General features: G+C 40.0%; 1 protein-coding gene across 1 annotated transcript in view; it reads left to right on the top strand.

Annotated features, from left to right (window-relative positions):
* Positions 1-18,090, top strand: part of NFKB1 (nuclear factor kappa B subunit 1) — an 84,507-nt gene that overhangs the window by 11,966 nt on the left and 54,451 nt on the right. The window contains exons 2-4 of the mRNA XM_070949187.1: positions 6,677-6,729; positions 9,804-9,891; positions 14,176-14,216. Coding sequence (XP_070805288.1) covers positions 6,685-6,729; positions 9,804-9,891; positions 14,176-14,216 — 174 coding nt within the window. The 5' untranslated portion in view covers positions 6,677-6,684. The remainder of the gene's footprint in view (positions 1-6,676; positions 6,730-9,803; positions 9,892-14,175; positions 14,217-18,090) is intronic.

Here is an 18,090-nt window from a genome sequence, read left to right as displayed (position 1 = left end):
GTATAAAAAGAACACCGCTTAGGGGGCCCCGAAAGCCCTACTAAGCTGGTATATACAAAAGTATGAAGGCTATTGCTTAACGCATTGTAAGCCGCCCTGAGTCTCCGGAGAAGGGCGGCATATAAATTGAACCAATAAATAAATAAATAACAGATATGAGCAACTGCAAGAGTTTATAGCTCTCTTTTAAATGGGGGAAAGGAATCATATCTATAACTATGCAAACGTTGGTTTAATTAACTATAAAACTCCATTAAGAGCAGACATTGTAGCTTTAATGTTATGTCAGTATTTTCTTCTTCCCTTCCTTTCTTCCAGTTTAAATTTATTCCCAATCTCATGTATACTTCTTCAATAATTCTAGAGAATTCAAAAGCTTGTTCATGATGTTGCAAAATTATCTAAGCTGGAAACCATCATTACGTTTTGGAATTATACATGGCAAAGAAGCATCTCCCAAGTTCAGCTTCATTGGATAAACCCAAATTATAATGTAGAATCCTTGGTGCTCTCTGAGCTTGGTTGTTTTCTTGCAGATGTTTCATTACCAGACTAGATAATGTCTTCAGTACTGCAGGGGAATGGGCTCTGCTCTCTGTTTATATACAGTAGTTTGCCTGACAGTGGGGACATTGCTATTTATTTCCTTGATTAGACTGTTGTTTACTTTTTGATTGTTTGTCTCAGTTGGTAGTTCTTTGATTAAGGTATTATTTGCTTCTTGAGAGTTTGTTTGGTGTTAATCAGTGTCACCATCTGCTTATTTGGATGTTGACTGCTGAAGAGAAGGTGTTCTGATTTTGCCTTATCTTCTATATTTACATGACATTTCTAGGTGACAGTTTTCTATGAATTTGAAATTGGATAGCAATTATGGATAACACCTGGTATTCTCTTTCTTTTGATTTATTGATGATTATGTACAATCAAGTCATTTTTGATTCTTAGATAGATTTTCTTTTCCCTTCATGATTTGTCCCTAATCTGACCAATCAAGTCTCCCAATGGTGCATTGCTGGATATCTTCATCTTCTCTTTCCTTCCACCTTTCTCAACATTAGAGTCTTTTCCAGAGAGCTAGGTCTTTGGACATAATGTGTCTTTGGACATAATGTGTCTTTGGACATAATGTGTCCAAAGGAGAATAATTTGAGCCTCGTCATTTGTGCCCCGAATGAGAAGGGTCGATTGATTTTTTTTGATGATCCATTAATTTGTGTTCTTAACTGTCAATGTTATTCTCAAGAGTATTCTCCAACACCCAGATTCAAAAGTATCGATTCTCTTCCTATCCTGCTTCTTTAAAGTCTCTCCTTTGAATCTGAAGCATTTTTTTAATGAATGTCATAACATAGTAATTATTGGATGTGGGCTTATAAAAAGAAATTGTATTTAGTTAAGATAAGGTACTGTAGGTGATTAGGAAAACTAAATGAGGAGTAGTGTAATGGTAAGTAGCAGTGACCTTGGGAGACAAGGGGAAGAGATGCTGCCTGTGGAAGGGTCAGGTAAGAAACAGCATAGCCTCTAGCTGTATAGTGGGTGGGGCAAATGCCTCAGAAGGACTGTTCCCTAAATTCTCAGACTGAGAAGGGAATGGAATGGTGAAATTTTACTTTCAGACTTTCAAAAGTAGCTTTTTTTTTTTTTTTAATTTGATTTATATGCTGCCCTTCTCCGGAGACTCAGGGCGGCTTACAATGCGTTAAGCAATAGCCTTCATTCTTTTGTATATTTTATACAAAGTCAGCTTATTGCCCCCACAAACTGGGTCCTCATTTCACCTACCTTAGAAAGGATGGAAGGCTGAGTCAACCTTGAGCCTTGGAGAGATTCGAACCAGCAGAAATTGCAGGCAGCTGTGTTAATAACAGGGTGCACTAAACCACTGTACTATCAAGGCTTTACAGCAAAATAGAATTAGTTTATCTGGTTGTATGTTCTGTCTGTTCTATCTGATCAGGCTGACAATCTGGGTCCCTTCTGAGCTTCTTGCTATATCCATTATGCAGCTGTAGACTATGCTGCCTCTTATCTGACTCTTCCATAGGCACCAACTCTTTGCCCTGTTTTGCAAGGTTTTTCTCATATGCCATTAGAAGTAGGGATAAACCTTGCTATACATAGGATTTTATATCTCTTGAAAAATAAGACCTGCATTTATATATTTAGGATACTCTTGAATATGTTTTTGAGCTCCAGTGAGAAACCTGGCAAAAAAATATTGGTTTTGCCCAATTTATGCTAGGCATACCAGAAAATATACTCTCATTCTCATCTGCTGGCAGGAACTCTTCAAGAATGAAGGTTCTGTAACAAAAGTGGGGAATACCATTTTAGCTTTACTTTACATCACCTTTGTTTCATGGTAATTGCTTCCCTTATTTTTCTGAGAAAAATTTAAACTCCTGGTTCTGGAATATAAAACTCAAAACAGTTTTATTCAAGTTGATAAAAAATTAGATAGAATCCACTATTCACCTTTTCTGAGGAACAGAATTTTTTTTAAATGCATAAGCTTTTAATTGCAGCTCGCATAACCAAATGGTTTTTCTAACCAAATGCAAACAATATGACATCATTCCTAGAGGATTGAGTAACAAACTTCTGCAGATTACAGCCAAGATCATGCCATACTGACTCCACGAAATTCAGTGTTCTTTGAAGAGCAAAAATTAAATCCTAGTCTCATCTCTACTGCATAAGGACTTCTCTAAGATGAAGACAACAAACCTTATAGAACAGAACATATCTCTTTGAAGAACAAGAAACAAACTGCCCATGCTTCTACAAATATTTACTCACCAAAATGGAAGGACCCTGGAGTTTCTCCAGTTGGAACTTATGCTGATTTATGGGTCTTCCTCGACTCATGGCTCCTGCCCAAAGAACAGAGGGCAGCTTTGACTAGGAAGGCCTTACCAAAGGCCTTTATCTTGAGTACCAACTGCACCCTTTCCTGCACCAGGAAGTTTTTCTCATAATCATTCATGTATTACTCACCTCTGATATCTCATTTGGATTACAGCAATGTGCTCTGTAGACTCCTTGGAACTACAGCTGACTTGAGTAGTTATGGTTGTATGGTTGCACCGTGGTAAGCTCATATTACACAAGATATACTAGGCTTTCAAGGACAATGTGTTGATGGATATATTTGAAAGCCCTATACATCTTACAGCCTGTTTATTTCCAACCTCTCTCCAATTGTCTCTGCCCATCCCATACAATCTATCATGGTTGGCATGCTTCAGATACCCTCACACTCATGGAAGGTAATCTTGTGAGGATCTGAAGCATGCCTCCTTTATTGCCATTCTTGCCCACAAGGTCCATGTGGCTTCAGCCCTCTGTTCTTCAGGAAGGCCATAAAGAGCTGGCTTTTCCAGCAGGTCCTACCCATTGGGTTTTATGAGGGCTCTGTATGTTATGAGTATTTTAACTTTCTATTCCCCAAACATTGTTTCTATTTGTTTTTCATTTATTGCTATATTGTGCTTTGAAGTCGAGTCCATCTTCAACATCAGGTTTTCTCAGGGTTACTTGAAAGACATAACAAATTAGGATTTTGGAGTCCTTTGTGCTGTCTGAATTTGGTTGTTTTTTTCCAGATATTTCATTACTCAGCCAGATAACATCATCGGTACTAGAAAGGAATGGGATTTGTGTCTGTTTATATACAAGTGTCTTGCCTGTCAGTGTTCTTTGATGGTTCTTTGATTAGGCTGTTTGGTGTTTGTCTGAATTAGTAGTTCCTTGATTAGGGTATTGTTTACTGTTTGATTGTTGGTCTGATATTAAACTTGACCTTAATCTTTGCTTATCTGGATGTTGATTGTTGACAAGAAGGCATTGAGGTCTTCTAGCTTTTTGATAGTTTCCTTTGAATAGTATGTAGGTGTTGTTTATCTCTAGATTCCTGTTGATGGCTGATATAGTTTGAGTTCTACAGCATTTTTGGATTTGGCTTGGTCTAGGAAGCTCACAGTTTCCCATTTGAAACTATGGTGAACTCTGTCCATGTGTTGTGGCAATTAAGAAGTTTTCATCACGGTTTGATGCTTGTTGGTTCATTGATGCGATCTGCTAGTCTTCTGCCTGTTTGTCCTACATAGTGGCTGATACAGTCCTTAATATTGTATGGTGTAGATGACTCCTGTTTTTTATTTTGGGGTTACTGTATCTTTTGGTTGACTTAAGATATTTTGGAGGGCTTTAGTTGGTTTGTGTGCTACAACAATGTCATGTGAAAGTAGTAATATGTTGATGGTTTCTGAGACAGTTGTTATCCTTTTCACAGCTTATGTTGGTTGTGCTGTAGTGGGTTGAGTGGTCAGGCACTTTTTGATAAAGTTGTGTGAGTATCTATTTTGTTGGAAAATATATAAATGACCTGTTTCCTTTTTCTTAGGTTGAGTGGTCAGACACTTCTTCTCAGGGTTGCTGCAGTGTGCTTCTGCTCATCTAAATGGCATTCTTACACAGCTTGTCTTGTGGGAAGTTGGGTTATTACTTTGGTAATGGAAATCTTAATTAGTGTGGGTGGTTTTAACATAGACTTGTGTTTCTAATTTGCTGTTGCTTTCTCTGATGAGGCTATCCAGGAAGCGTAATGAATTGTTAGGAGTGTTGGGAATTAGGATATTTGGCAATTAGACAGCGTATATATTTAGATGATGTTGATGATGATCTGGCCACATCAAAAAAGGAAAGAGAAATTATTTTCATTTCCGCTATTTCCAAGTTTTATGGATTGTGCCAAACATATAATCAAGTTCATATAATCAAAAATAAAATGTGTGTGACAAGTATTGTGTTTTAATACTGGTAACAAAATGTGATTCTCCACATTGTCTGTACATAAAATAAACCAAAGATTAAACCTTATGATGCATCTAGCTACTGAAATCTACAGTTCTTTATTCTCTCATTCCATTCTGTTCCTTCTAAGACTATGGGTGGAATCCAAAATTAAATTTAGGATCAAAAGATAGAACGAATATAAAAAATACCTTATGTTTTTGTTTACTAATATCTTGTTTGTATTAAATATAAATAGAATTAATTAATATTAATATATTAATTATATTCTCAGTAATTTTTCTAAAAAAGGCAAAATTTATAATATACTTAATTTCTTTTGTTATTCTTCAAAGAGCTGGTTAGCTAAATTACACTAAGTATTTTTCTAGTAAAAAGGCAAATTATTAATATTACATTTAAAATTGGTCGTATCCTAACCAATAGAATGCTGCTGTATTTGTTAAGTGCATTTTAGAATTTAGAACCTTGTGCCTTGGTGTTTGTAGAATATAATCTATGTTTCAGATTATTTCTGATTTTTTAATGATCTTTTTTCTAATTGTCTTCATTTGCATCCATATATTGCTCATTCTTGAATCATCCAAAATTACGTCAGATTCATATAATCATACCTATTAGTTAGAGACTTGGGACACTTTTATATGGAAATCCCATGAGTGAAACCTTTGTTGTAATATGTTGCTCTGCTCTACATCCTTGGGGCTTATGCAAGAGCATTACTCTGCTATGTCTCAACTCCTTCTAGTGAAGACTTACGCAGAAACACATTTTTAGAAATTGTGCCTTGGCATGCTGTGACTAGAACTATTTCTGATGTTGTATTGGTGAAATGTGTTTGTTCCAAACCGGAATGACTGTTGCTCAACTACAGTCATCCTACAGCATTGTTTATGAGCGACTTTGTGTTCATTGATTATCCTTCGAAGTCACTTCAGTTTTTTTCACGAAACAAACACATCCTGTAAAGAAAACTAAAACAGTTAGAGCAGGGGTGTCAAATTTCATTGAGGGCTGCATCAGGGTTGTGTTTGACCTCAGTGGGCCAGGGTGGGCGTGGCCAACTCAACATCACTCCTGTTGGTTGCCCGAGCGCTCTGCCAGCAAAAACAGGCTCCTAAGCTCCATTTTTGGCTGCCACGGCCTCCTGCAACACTCTGCCAATGAAAACGAACTCAGGAGCCTGTTTTTGCAGGCAGAAGCACCGCGGGCCAGTCCTTCACTGTCTCCAGGGCGGCCTCGCGAGCCAGATCTAAGTATCCTGCAGGCTGGATCTGGTCCCCAGGGCCTTGAGTTTGACACCCCTGAGTCAGAGAGTTTATTTTAACATAAACTTAACAGACTTTGTGCAGATGGCATCTTAATTTCTCATTGGTTGCGGAAAGCAGTTCTGAAATATTTCCCTTGTGTCTTTTCTGTTGTGGAACCTGTGGAGTGATACCTTCCAGCTCCTTATAATTTTACTGGTCCTGACCATGTTAGCCTTCAAGAAGCTTTTGCAGATTCTAAAGATAACAAGATGTTAGATGAGCTCATCCTGGGAGGTAAAATATATTCTGGTATACGCCAAATGTGTGTATTTTCTTGATGGTTGTTTTTGTTGTTGGGGATATACCTATCATCTTTTTTTAAAAAAATGAGTAAAAACAGCAGAGACTTTGATTTGCAGTTGCCATCTTTATTTTCTTTGATTTTATAGATACTGCAGTATCTGACAAATTTATTTCTTATATAGATGGAATGTTTTTCCTCTGAATTCTGTTCCTTCCTACTGCCAATAATTTTAGTAATAAAATTACTAAAAGCCATTTGCTAATTGTACACTGACCTATCCATACTTGCTTAATTGTTTCAGCTCTCAGAATGGCAGATGAGAATTCTTACCTCTTGGGAATGGGCGATCATCAGGTGAGTATCTGTACCTTATAATAGTAAGATGGAAATAATAAAATGTAAAAAGCATATTGTTATATTGTCCATTTAACAAACGAAGGCTGTCAGAGCATTGTACATTCTACAAAATATAAATAAAATATTCCTGCAATCTTAAGCAATTTGAGTAAGAAGCTAAGCCAACATAGGGGTTGGGTGAAGGGAATAATTTTTCTTTATTGTGATCCTGATGTCTTGAAACCACTTTTCCTTTGATACTACTATTTGCCTTTTCCACTTGGAAAGTAACCACATTGGAACAATGACAGTAGGTTGGGTTTTTGTTTTAGATTATTATTATTATTATTTTCATTTCCACCAATTTTTGGGGTGGTGGTTTCCTTTGTTTTTGGCTCCTTTGAGTCATCGTTGACTTCTGGAGTCTGCCAGGACAAGCTCCTGCAGTTTTCTCAGGAACAAATTTGGAAGTAGTCTGCCATTGCTTTCTACCTAGGGCTGAGAGAAAATGGTTGGGCCAAGGTCACCCAGCTGACTTTGAGCCTCAGGCAGAACTAGAACACATGGTCTACTGATTTCTAGTCTGATGCCTTAATCCTTACACTAAATTGGAGTTAAGAAGGTAATATGTTAACATTTCTGTAAACCACTTGTTTTTTAAGCTTATGATCAGTGTACCCCTTTATTTGTGAATCTATTTCAAAGACTTTTTTGAATCTATATTCTAGAGCATGGGTGTCAAACTCAAGGCCTGGAGGCAGTGGTGAAATGTAAAATTTCTTACTACCGGTTCTGTGAGTGTGGCTTGGTGGGGGGTAATGTGACTGCGTGGGCATGGCCAATTTTTTTTTTTTTTACTTTTACTTTTAAAAGCATTTTTTCTACAACTCTTTGGTCAAGGAGGTTGTAGAAAAAATGCTTTTAAAAGCCTCTGATGATCCCAGCTGAGCTGCGCAATCATCAGAGGCTTTTAAAAAAAAATTTAATAGCATTTTTTCGGCTGAAGAGGTTGTAGAAAAAATGCTTTTAAAAATTAAAAAAAAGCCTCTGATGATTGTGCGGCTCAGCTGGGCATGGGGGGGGGGCAGGGATTTTTGCTACCGGTTCTCCAAAGCACCCACCGCCATTGCTACCGGATCGGGAGGTCCGAACCGGGAGCATTTCACCCCTGCCTGGAGGTGTTTAGATATGGCCTGCAGGGCCGCCCTGGAAACAGCAAAGGACCAGGCCCGCTTCATTTTCGCTGGCAGAGGGTTGCAGGAAATGGAGCTTGTAGTCGAAAATGCAGCTCGGGAGCCCGTTTTCACTGGCAGAGCGCTCAGGTCACCACAAGTGCCCCTGACATGAGTGATGTTGAGCTGGCCACGCCCACCTTGGCCCCGTGAGGTCAGATACAACCCTGATGTGACCCTCAATGAAATCGAGTTTGACACCTCTGCTCTAGAGTTAGTTTCATAGCTAACTGATACGCTATTTAAAAAAGAGCTGAAAGTAAAACAAGAGACCAGAGAGTCACTTATTCTACTAAAGATGTGAAATAGGCTTTTTGAAAACAGACATATAAATAGTTTATTTGGTATTGCATTTTTAGGTTAGTGTATCCTGACTGAGTCATAACTATAATTTAGATATTTCTTCATCTGTTCATTAATGAGTGGGAGTTGTAACTTTTTGACACTGATAAAGCTCTTTGTAATGTATGATATTGAAAGTAGTGAAAGGCCAAATTTCCAAATAAATAGCATCCACCTACATAAACCTACTGCAGAATTGCTGGAAATTAGTTTGATCATCTGCACCACAGGGAGGCAATGAATATGGGTAAGGATACTAGTCACAGTGCCCAATAGGCTACCTGAGCCAGGTAACATTAGGTTTTTATTACATTTTAAATAAAAAAGAAGTAAAGGTAGCATATTGCAAAGCAAAGTACCCAAAGTGAGTCTGAACCTTATATCAGCTATAATTTGCTAAGAAACAAAATATTTGTAGACAGCAAAAAATACTACAGATTTCAGCCTTTTGTTTTGTTTAGAAGTATGTCTACTTACCCCAAAAGCCTGGTGGTGCAGTGGACTAAACTACTGTTAAAGTAGTATTTAGCTGCCAGCTGCCTGCAATTACTGCGAGTTCAATTCTCACAGCTCAAGGTTGACTCAGCCTTCCATCCTTCCGAGGTAGATAAAATGAGGACCCGGTTTGTGGGGGCAATTAGCTGACTTTGTATAAAATAGAACACCGCTTAGGGGGGCCCAAAAGCCCTACTAAGCAGGTATATACAAAAGTATGAAGGCTATTGCTTAAAAGCATTGTAAGCTGTCCTGAGTCTCTGGAAAAGGACAGCATATAAATCAAACTAATAAATAATAAATAAATAAATAATAAATAATAAATAATAAATAAAAGAACGGCATCTTCAATTTAAGTTCAATTACGTTTGACTACTGAATTTATAACATGTCAGTCTTCCATATTGATTGATTCACATGGTATTTGGGGTTTTCAGTGTTAGCTATACTAGATGGCTAAGAGTGGACAATTCAAATCAGATACTGTAAATAGCTGGATGGTGAAATAGCACAGACAGTAATTATGCAGATAAAATATAGCTACCAAAAAAGTTACTGATAGTCCTCAATTTACAGCTATTTGTTTACTGACCATACAAAGTTACAAGGGCTCTGAAAAAAAAGTGATTTATGGCCAGTTCTTATCCTTTTGACCACTGCAGCATTCCTACAGTCCCATGATCAAACTTTGGATGCTAGATTTACTATAGTTGCAGTGTCCCACAGTCCTTGGATTGTCATTTGTAACCATCCTAGGGAAGTCCTGACAAGAAAAGTCAACGTGGAAGACAGATTTACTTAACAACCGCATGATTCATTCAACAACTTTAACGATTTACTTAACAACCATGGTAAAACATTCATCAAATGGGGCACGAGTCACTTAACCCCTCCCTTGATTAGCAATGGAAATTTTGGGCTCAATTATGGTCATAAGTCAAGGACTATCTGCATAGTATTTGATTTTAAAAAAATTAGCTTGCATAACTAGAGTTACTGAAAATGTAAACCTTCTTAACGCAGGTATATGCAATGGAACATTACCCCTTGGGGATGAATCAGCTGTACAATAACACAAGCATGATTTCAACTGATCTGCCGCTTCACACAAGTAAGAGCCATTATTGCTTGATTGATAACATTGATTAATTATATATTTATAGAGAGAGAGAGAGACATATACTGTATTTTTCAGAGTATAAGATGTACCTACCTTTTTTGGTGAGGAAAAGAAGAAAAAGAAATCCCCCTCTGCCTCTGCCTCTGCGCAATTTTGCCTCCTTGCAGCAAACAGCAAACAGCCTGCTTTACTTTCATTTTCGTTTTCAGCATAGCTTGATTAGCACAAGGGGAAAAAAATCTGCTCCAGCAATTAACTCCTTGCAGCAAGCAGCAGAGGCCCACGCAAAACATCTGAGAGTCGGGAGGCCAATACAATCAACTTGTGCTAATTAGGCTATGCTGAAGCTGAAAGGAGCTGTTTTTTTCTTGCTGTTTGCTTGCAAGGAGGTAACTGCTGCGAGGCAGAGGCCAAAAAGTGGGGCCAGTGGGTGGGCGGGGCTACATTCAGTGTATAAGACGTATCTAAATTTTCACCCCCCTTTAGGGGGGAAAAAGGTGAGTCTTATACTCTGAAAAATACGGTAGATATATTGATGATGAGGAATTTTTAACAAGGCACCTTCTCCAAATATGGTTTTTGAAAACAAAAACACAAATTATGTGTGCCCAAACTATACATGTTAACTGTTCTATAGGACAGAGGATCTGAACTAAGTTGGGAAAGGACATCTTGAAATATTTGACAATGAAAGGCATTGTGAAATAACATTCTGATCCTTTTTATATCATCACTGTACAATTCTTTCTTGTGTTTGTGTGTGTTTGTTTGCTTGTAGGAGAAACACTTGGGAAATTTGGGGACTTCCTGAAAACAAATACCCTGTTCTTTGCAATTGTGCAAAGATGACAGGGTTGTTTTTTATTTGTTGTGGTGCTGGTGGTTGTTCCTATAGTCTGCTAGGCCTATTTCCCCAAATTAAAACACCACAGATGACTTAGGAGTAAATTTGCATGATTTTAACAAGAGTGCAAGGAGGGAAGTATGAATGATTTTCATTCTTTATTGCTTGAAAAATGGGAATGGTAACTCATTGTCTCCTACGGGGAAATGTGTGAATTACATCTTGATTTCCTCTTTGAATGTTAATCTCTTCTATTTATTACGTATGAAGGTGATTTGGAAGATAAGGCTGTTGTTGAACTTCGGGCTATTTAGCTGTTTAGCTTTGTGAGCTGTGTGTACAACGCTTAGAATGCAGTATTGCAGGCTAACTCTGCTCAGTGCTAGAAGTTCGATCCTGATTGGCTCAAGGTTGACTCAGGCTTCCATCCTTACAAAGTTGATAAAATGAGGATCCAGATTGTTGAGGTCAATATGCTGACTCTTTAAACTGCTTAGAGAGGGCTGTAAAGCACTGCCAAGTGCTGTATAAGTCTAACTGCTATTGCTGTCGCTAGTTAATTTATTTACCATTGCCAAAGCCCAGAAAATCTAAGTGTATATATTAATCATGTCCATGTACTTATATGAGGAACCTTCAGGAGGAAGGACAGTTTCATAGGCTCTAAGGAACAGCAGAGGGAAGAACACTGTTTTTGTAACAGAATGTTACAAGATGAATGATTATTCGTGGAGAAAGAGAGGAGGAGATGTGGCTAGGAAACAATCAGGAAAGGCAAAAGCCCCGTGGCTTGGTGGTCAGAGAAATAAACTTAGGAACAACCTACCCCCATGGTGGCGAACCTATGGCACGCATGCCAGAGGTGGCATACAGAGCCCTCTCTGTGGACACGCGTGCCATCGCCCCAGCTCAGCCAGCTGGTTATCGGGTTTCCGACATGCACGTGCGCACCGGCCAGCTGGTTGTTGGGTTTCTGGCGCTCTGGTGCATGTGCGCCTTCCAGTTTGGGCACTCTGTGTCAAAAAGGTTCGCCATCACTGACCTACGCTAATGGATAAAGCAGTCAAAAGTGGAGGTGGGAAGTTTACATCTTCAGACTTGTAAGATAAGCCTTACAATAAAATAGAATTCATTCATCTTGTCATATTTCTTGGTTATGGTTTACCTACTTAATCAGTGAAAGGTTGTTATTTTGAATCTTGGACCATATTTTTAAAAACTGTTTGCCTAAAATTAAAAGAATGCTAAACGCATGTCCACCATCTGACCAAAAAAAGATTTAAAAACTTAAAATAGAAAATCCTCAAAGGACAGACTTGATGGACGACTAGGTGTTTTTATGCTGTCAGTTTTCTATGTTTGTAAAACTCAAAAATAATTTTAAAATATAAAGCTTTAAAGATTTGTTTATGGATAACTGAAAAGATATAGGAAAAAGATTTTGAAGAGAATAGAATATAAGAATAGAATATAAGAATAGAATATAAGAATATATAAGAGAATAGAAGAGAATATTTACATCTCAGGCTTGAATTGTGGGATCCATGGTGCTCTCTGTGCTTGAGTGTTTTCTTGCACTGATGATGTGTTCTGTCCCCGTACCACGCACACACCCAACCAGCCAGCCGAGGGTTAAATAAACTCTTCAAACACTCAACATCAGTGATAAGGAAATTGGCAGCAACTCCGTGGCTGCCTGCCAAGAACTTTTACTCCGATAACACAGACAAAAATACACACAGTTTGAATAGTCCAGTTTGTAATTAAATCCACAGCAAATAGGCGTTGTGTCCAAAGGTGCAAAGTGACTTACCAGAGATCAGCTTTGTCCGTCACAGAGTCCGAATGGCCACCACACTCCCTTTTATAGCCTGTGGGGTGTGGTCCAGTGACTCAGCTTAATCTCTGGCACGCCTCCTTTTCTGCTGCGCACGCTTGTCTCTCCGACGCTGGCGTGGGTCCAACCACAATGTTTCTTCGTCACTATCCGACGGCTCGGAAACACCTGGCTCCTGGCCAATCTCTTCTCCTTCGGGAGACACCTGAGGCATTGCCAGAGAGGAGGGTCCTGGAGAGGGAGGCCTGGCCGTCTCCTCTCCTTCATGTTCGGAGCCTTCTTCCTCCGATAAGATAGGCTCGGAGGACAGAGCCACAACATGATGTTAGCTAGTTGAGTAATGAAACGTCTGCAAGAAAATAACCAAATTCAGAGAGGTGCCCAAAGCGGAAACAATCAAGGGGAAGGAGTCCAAATAAATATTTTGTTGTATTTTCAGAGCAAATGGTATGTTATCGTGTTAAAAGGAAAGGAAAAGAAAGGAATACAAAATTGGCTTATCTAGTTAAGGTTAAAACATACACACACGCGTACGTACATATCTATGTATGTATTTATGTATGTTATTTCCGGTAACTCTGGACTTTCGCTGAGTAAAACTGAGTGGGAAGTTTTAACATTTGTAGATAAGTTATGAGATATGGGAAGAAGAGATATTTTGTTGTAAAATCAAAAAAGGTAAAAAGTTACTAAAATTGTTTGTGCTTGTAAAGAGGGAAGTCATTTCTTTATCTCTTAGTTTTTCATAACTATTTTTATCCTTTTTAAGTTTTGTACTGACAATTTTATTTTTACTTTTTATATTCATATCATAAATTTGTATTAGTTTATCTCCATAAACTTTAATAAAATTATCATCAAAATAATTTAAAACACCTATAAATATTTAGCAAGAAAACAGCTTATGTCAAATCTGAGCAATTACAGAAAGTCTGCATTTCTTTTGTGTAAAATATTTACCAAAAAAGGAAGTATTTTTAATTGCAATTCCCTTGGGTTGCGAATTGTTCTTTAGAATATCTGGTGTCTACTTGACTTAATATCTCTTCGGGTCATCCCATTTAAAATCTTTTAAAATCTTCCATTTATTATTTATGTCTTATTTGTTACTGGATGCTTATTTCCTTTGGCATTCTATATTATTAATTATTGTTGCAATTTTTAATAAACTGATTTATGGTTTTAAATTATTCTGCTTTGTATATAGAGATTTGTGGACCTAACCTGGACTGAAATTGCAATTTTTTGTTTTTAGTCTTGCATCTGTTCCAAAGTACAAAGTGACTGACAATAGAAATAGTTAAATAAGTATTTGAAGCTATTTTTGCTTAGAAATAGTTTTCCAGAATGCTACAAATTTTCATAGATGTTTGGAAAAAAAATACATGATTTTTATTGTCAATAAATATATATATATAGCTAGGTTTATATGATTGTACCACTATTTTATTTTCTTAGGATTTTTCTTTGTTGAATGTATCCACCAGGAATTGTAGTCATGCATTCAGTTTCTTAAAACATTATTTGCAAAATGTCTTCAGAAATATAATATTTGTCTGAATTCTTCTGTTTTCTTCATTATCTTTTTTACTAGCTGATGGGCCATATCTTCAAATAGTTGAACAACCTAAACAGGTAAGAGAAGAGAATTGTTTTCTTTTTTAATATTGAAAATTTAATAAATTAGCATAGTAAAAGCCCAACTATTTAAGATAATGCTATACAAAGAAGACACATTTTTACAAAATGTTATCATGGTCGTTTGATTATCATAATAGATGAAAGTTTGGTAGTCTTAAATCATCTGTCCCACAAATTGTATGAGATCTTCTCCTACCTCTATCGTCTGCTTTTAATATCTATATCTATATTTATCTCTCTTATTAATTACAATAGTAAAAACTAATACAAACTAAACTTACAGAAAGGGAAGAGAATTGAAAGAAAAAATAAAAAGGGCAAAAAAGGAACGAAGAAAAAAAGAGAATATAATAAAGAAAAAGAAATATCAAAAGTGACTTCTAACCATCATAAGTATAAGCAACTTCAATAACTCTTTGCCCCATAAGATTAAATAAATTTAATCTTTTCATTCTATATAGTATCCCTTATCTATAGGCAAATCCATAAAACATCAACTTTTGAATCATGGTATCAGCAAAAAGTCCATAAAAGGTTGCCAGAACATTGCAAAAAGATATCTTATTTTAACCTTGGTCAAATAAACCAGCTTTATATTTCTTCCTTTTACTTCTAATAGTGTTAATCTTTAATTCAATCAAATATTGTCATCAAATTTGATATCTCTTCAATTCTTCTTTATCCCATTGCACAGATTTTTTCAAGATGTTAACAAGTTTTTTTTTGTAAATCCAATAAGAAAACTCTTTCCAGATCATGTTCTTGATTAATCATTTTATTTCCCTTTTTCTTTAGCCATTTTCTTTAGCCATTTTCTGTAAAGCTTTCTTTTCCAAATCATTATCTTGGCCTGTCATTTGCAGTTCTATATTCTGTACTTTTTTAATTATAGCAGATAAAATTTGTTCCACAACTTTCATGTTTTAAGCAATATTTTTAGATATAGTTTATCCATAGAAGCAAACTTTATGAAAGATTTGATGCTGCAGTTACTACCTTCTGGCTCCATTCTTCAAATATCTCCTTTAATATTTCTGATTTTATATCAATCTGTAGGTCCCATGTAAATATTAAATGCCAAGAGGGGGGGGTCCCCCTCGTAGAGATGTGCCCGCCAGGTTTCCGTGCATTTCATCAGCCAAGGGCCCAGGGGAGGGGTGGGGGAGTGGCGGTGATCATTAGGGAGAGTCTTTGTCCGAGGGAGACCACTGTTCCTCAGATAGCCGGATGTGAGTCCCTTTGTGTGAAGTGGGGCCGTGCGGTGCAGATGGGTTTGCTGACTACGTACCTGGCTCCCTGCCACGTGGCAGCGACCCTGCCCGAGCTACTCGATGTCATTGCCGGGGTGGCGGTCGATACCCCCAGACTTATTGTCATGGGGGATTTCAACCTCCCATCCGCAGGTGAGGCGTCAGAGGTGGCTCGGGAGTTCATGGCTTCCATGACGGCCTTGGACCTGACCCAGTTAGTTCAAGGCCCCACTCACATAGGGGGACACACTCTGGACCTGATTTTTATCTCTGGTCAGTGGTTGAATGATCTTGGTAGAGGGGAACTAGATATTAAACCCTTGTCATGGACAGATCATTCACTCCTTCAACTAGACTTTCCTACCGCCTGCCCCCACCGCAGGGAGACGGAACCGACCAGATGGTTCCGTCCCAGGCGCCTGATGGATCCCGAAAGGTTCCTGACGGAGCTTGGGCCGTTTCCTGAGACTCTAACACACGACTCGACTGAAGAGCTGGTGGCCGCCTGGGAAAGGGCGGCCGCCGGAGCTTTGGATCGCGTCGTGCCTTTGCGGCCTCTGACCCGATGCCGATCTCAATTAGCTCCTTGGTTCTCTGAGGAGCTGAGAGAGATGAAGCGTCGGAAAAGACGCCTAGAGAGCATTTGGAGGACTAGTCAATCCGATTCCGACCGGACACAGGTGAGGTCCTATATCAAGACCTACCTAGTGGCGATAAAAGCGGCAAAATCTAACCATTTTTCCGCTCTTATCGCATCTGCAGAGAACCGCCCAGCCGCCCTGTTTAGGGTGACCCACTCCCTTCTTCGGGGGGGAGTGCGGGAAGATCCCTTGCAGGGTCGTGCTGAGGATTTTGTGCAATTCCTGCACGATAAAGTCGCTCGGATTCGGGATGGCTTGGACTCCGATTGGATGAGTCCACGGGAGGAGACCGGGGCAGGCCTTGAGAATGTTATCTGGGAGGAGTTTGATCCTGTGACTCCCGAGGATGTGGACAGGGTTCTGGGTAAGATTAGTGCCGCCACGTGTTTATTGGACCCGTGTCCCTCCTGGTTGGTACTGGCCTCCCGGGAGGTTACACGAGGCTGGCTCCAGGGGATTATAGGTGCTTCTTTGGGTGAGGGTGCCTTTCCTGCTGCCTTGAAAGAGGCGGTAGTGAGGCCCCTCCTCAAGAAGCCTTCCCTGGACCCGGCTGAATTAGCCAACTATCGTCCAGTCTCCAACCTTCGTTTTGTGGCGAAGGTTGTTGAGAGCGTGGTGGCACGACAACTTCCCCGGCACCTGGATGAAGCTATCTATCTAGACCCGTACCAGTCGGGCTTCAGGCAGGGGTACAGCACAGAAACGGCATTGGTCGCGTTGGTGGATGATCTCTGGAGGGCTCGGGACAGGGGTTGTTCCTCTGTCCTAGTCCTATTAGATCTCTCAGCGGCTTTTGATACCATCGACCATGGTATCATGCTGCAGCGGTTGAGGGGGTTAGGAATAGGGGGCACCGTTTTGCGGTGGTTCTCCTCCTTCCTCTCCGACCGCTCGCAGTTCGTGTTGGCAGGGGGGCAGAGGTCGACCTCGAGGCGTCTCGCATGGGGAGTGCCGCAAGGGTCGGTCCTCTCGCCCCTCCTGTTCAACATTTATGTGAAGCCGCTGGGTGAGATCATCCGTGGTTTTGGAGTGGGGTGTCATCTGTACGCTGACGATACCCAGCTGTACATCTCCACCCCAGACCACCCCAACGATGCCCTTGATGTGATGTCCCGCTGCCTGGAGGCCGTGCGGGCCTGGATGGGGAGGAACAGGCTCAGACTCAACCCCTCCAAGACCGAGTGGCTGTGGCTCCCGGCGCCCCGATATAGTCAGCAGGTGCCATCGCTGACTATTGGGGGTGAATCTTTGCCCCCCACGGAGAGGGCTCGCAATCTGGGTGTCCTCCTGGATGCACGGCTGTCTTTAGAAGAGCATATGACGGCCGTGGCCAGGGGGGCCTTTTATCAGGTTCGCCTGATTCGCCAGTTGCAGCCCTTTCTGGATCGGGACGCCCTGTGCACGGTCACTCATGCCCTTGTTACTTCCCGGTTGGACTATTGTAATGCTCTCTACATGGGGCTCCCCTTGAAGAGCACTCGGAGGCTCCAGCTGGTCCAGAATGCGGCCGCGCGGGTGGTTATGGGCGCAACCCGTTATGCCCATGTGACACCCCTCCTGCGCGAGCTGCACTGGCTCCCGGTGGTCTTCCGGGTGCGATTCAAGGTGTTGGTTACCACCTTTAAAGCGCTCCATGGCATAGGACCCGGGTACCTCCGAGACCGTCTTCTGCCACCAATAGCCTCCCACCGACCAGTTCGTTCCCACAGAGAGGGTCTCCTCAGGGTGCCGTCAGCCAAGTTATGTTGGCTGGCGACGCCCAGGGGGAGGGCCTTCTCTGTGGGAGCCCCAGCCCTGTGGAATGAACTGCCCCCGGAAATTCGTAAGATATCTGACCTCCGGGTGTTTCGCTGCGCATTGAAGACCCTGTTGTTCCGCCAGGCCGGACTATCAATACAATAGTTTTAAATTGGGGTATTTAAATTTATTGGGGTTTTAAATTTGAGCCATTTATTTAATTATTTTAAATTTTATATC

The sequence above is a fragment of the Pituophis catenifer genome, unplaced genomic scaffold, assembly GCF_029215685.1.
Source record: "Pituophis catenifer annectens isolate HBS135680 unplaced genomic scaffold, rPitCat1.0.hap2 SCAF_8, whole genome shotgun sequence".
NCBI classification, from domain to species: domain Eukaryota; kingdom Metazoa; phylum Chordata; class Lepidosauria; order Squamata; family Colubridae; genus Pituophis; species Pituophis catenifer.
This window is presented reverse-complemented; position numbering and strand designations above follow the sequence as displayed.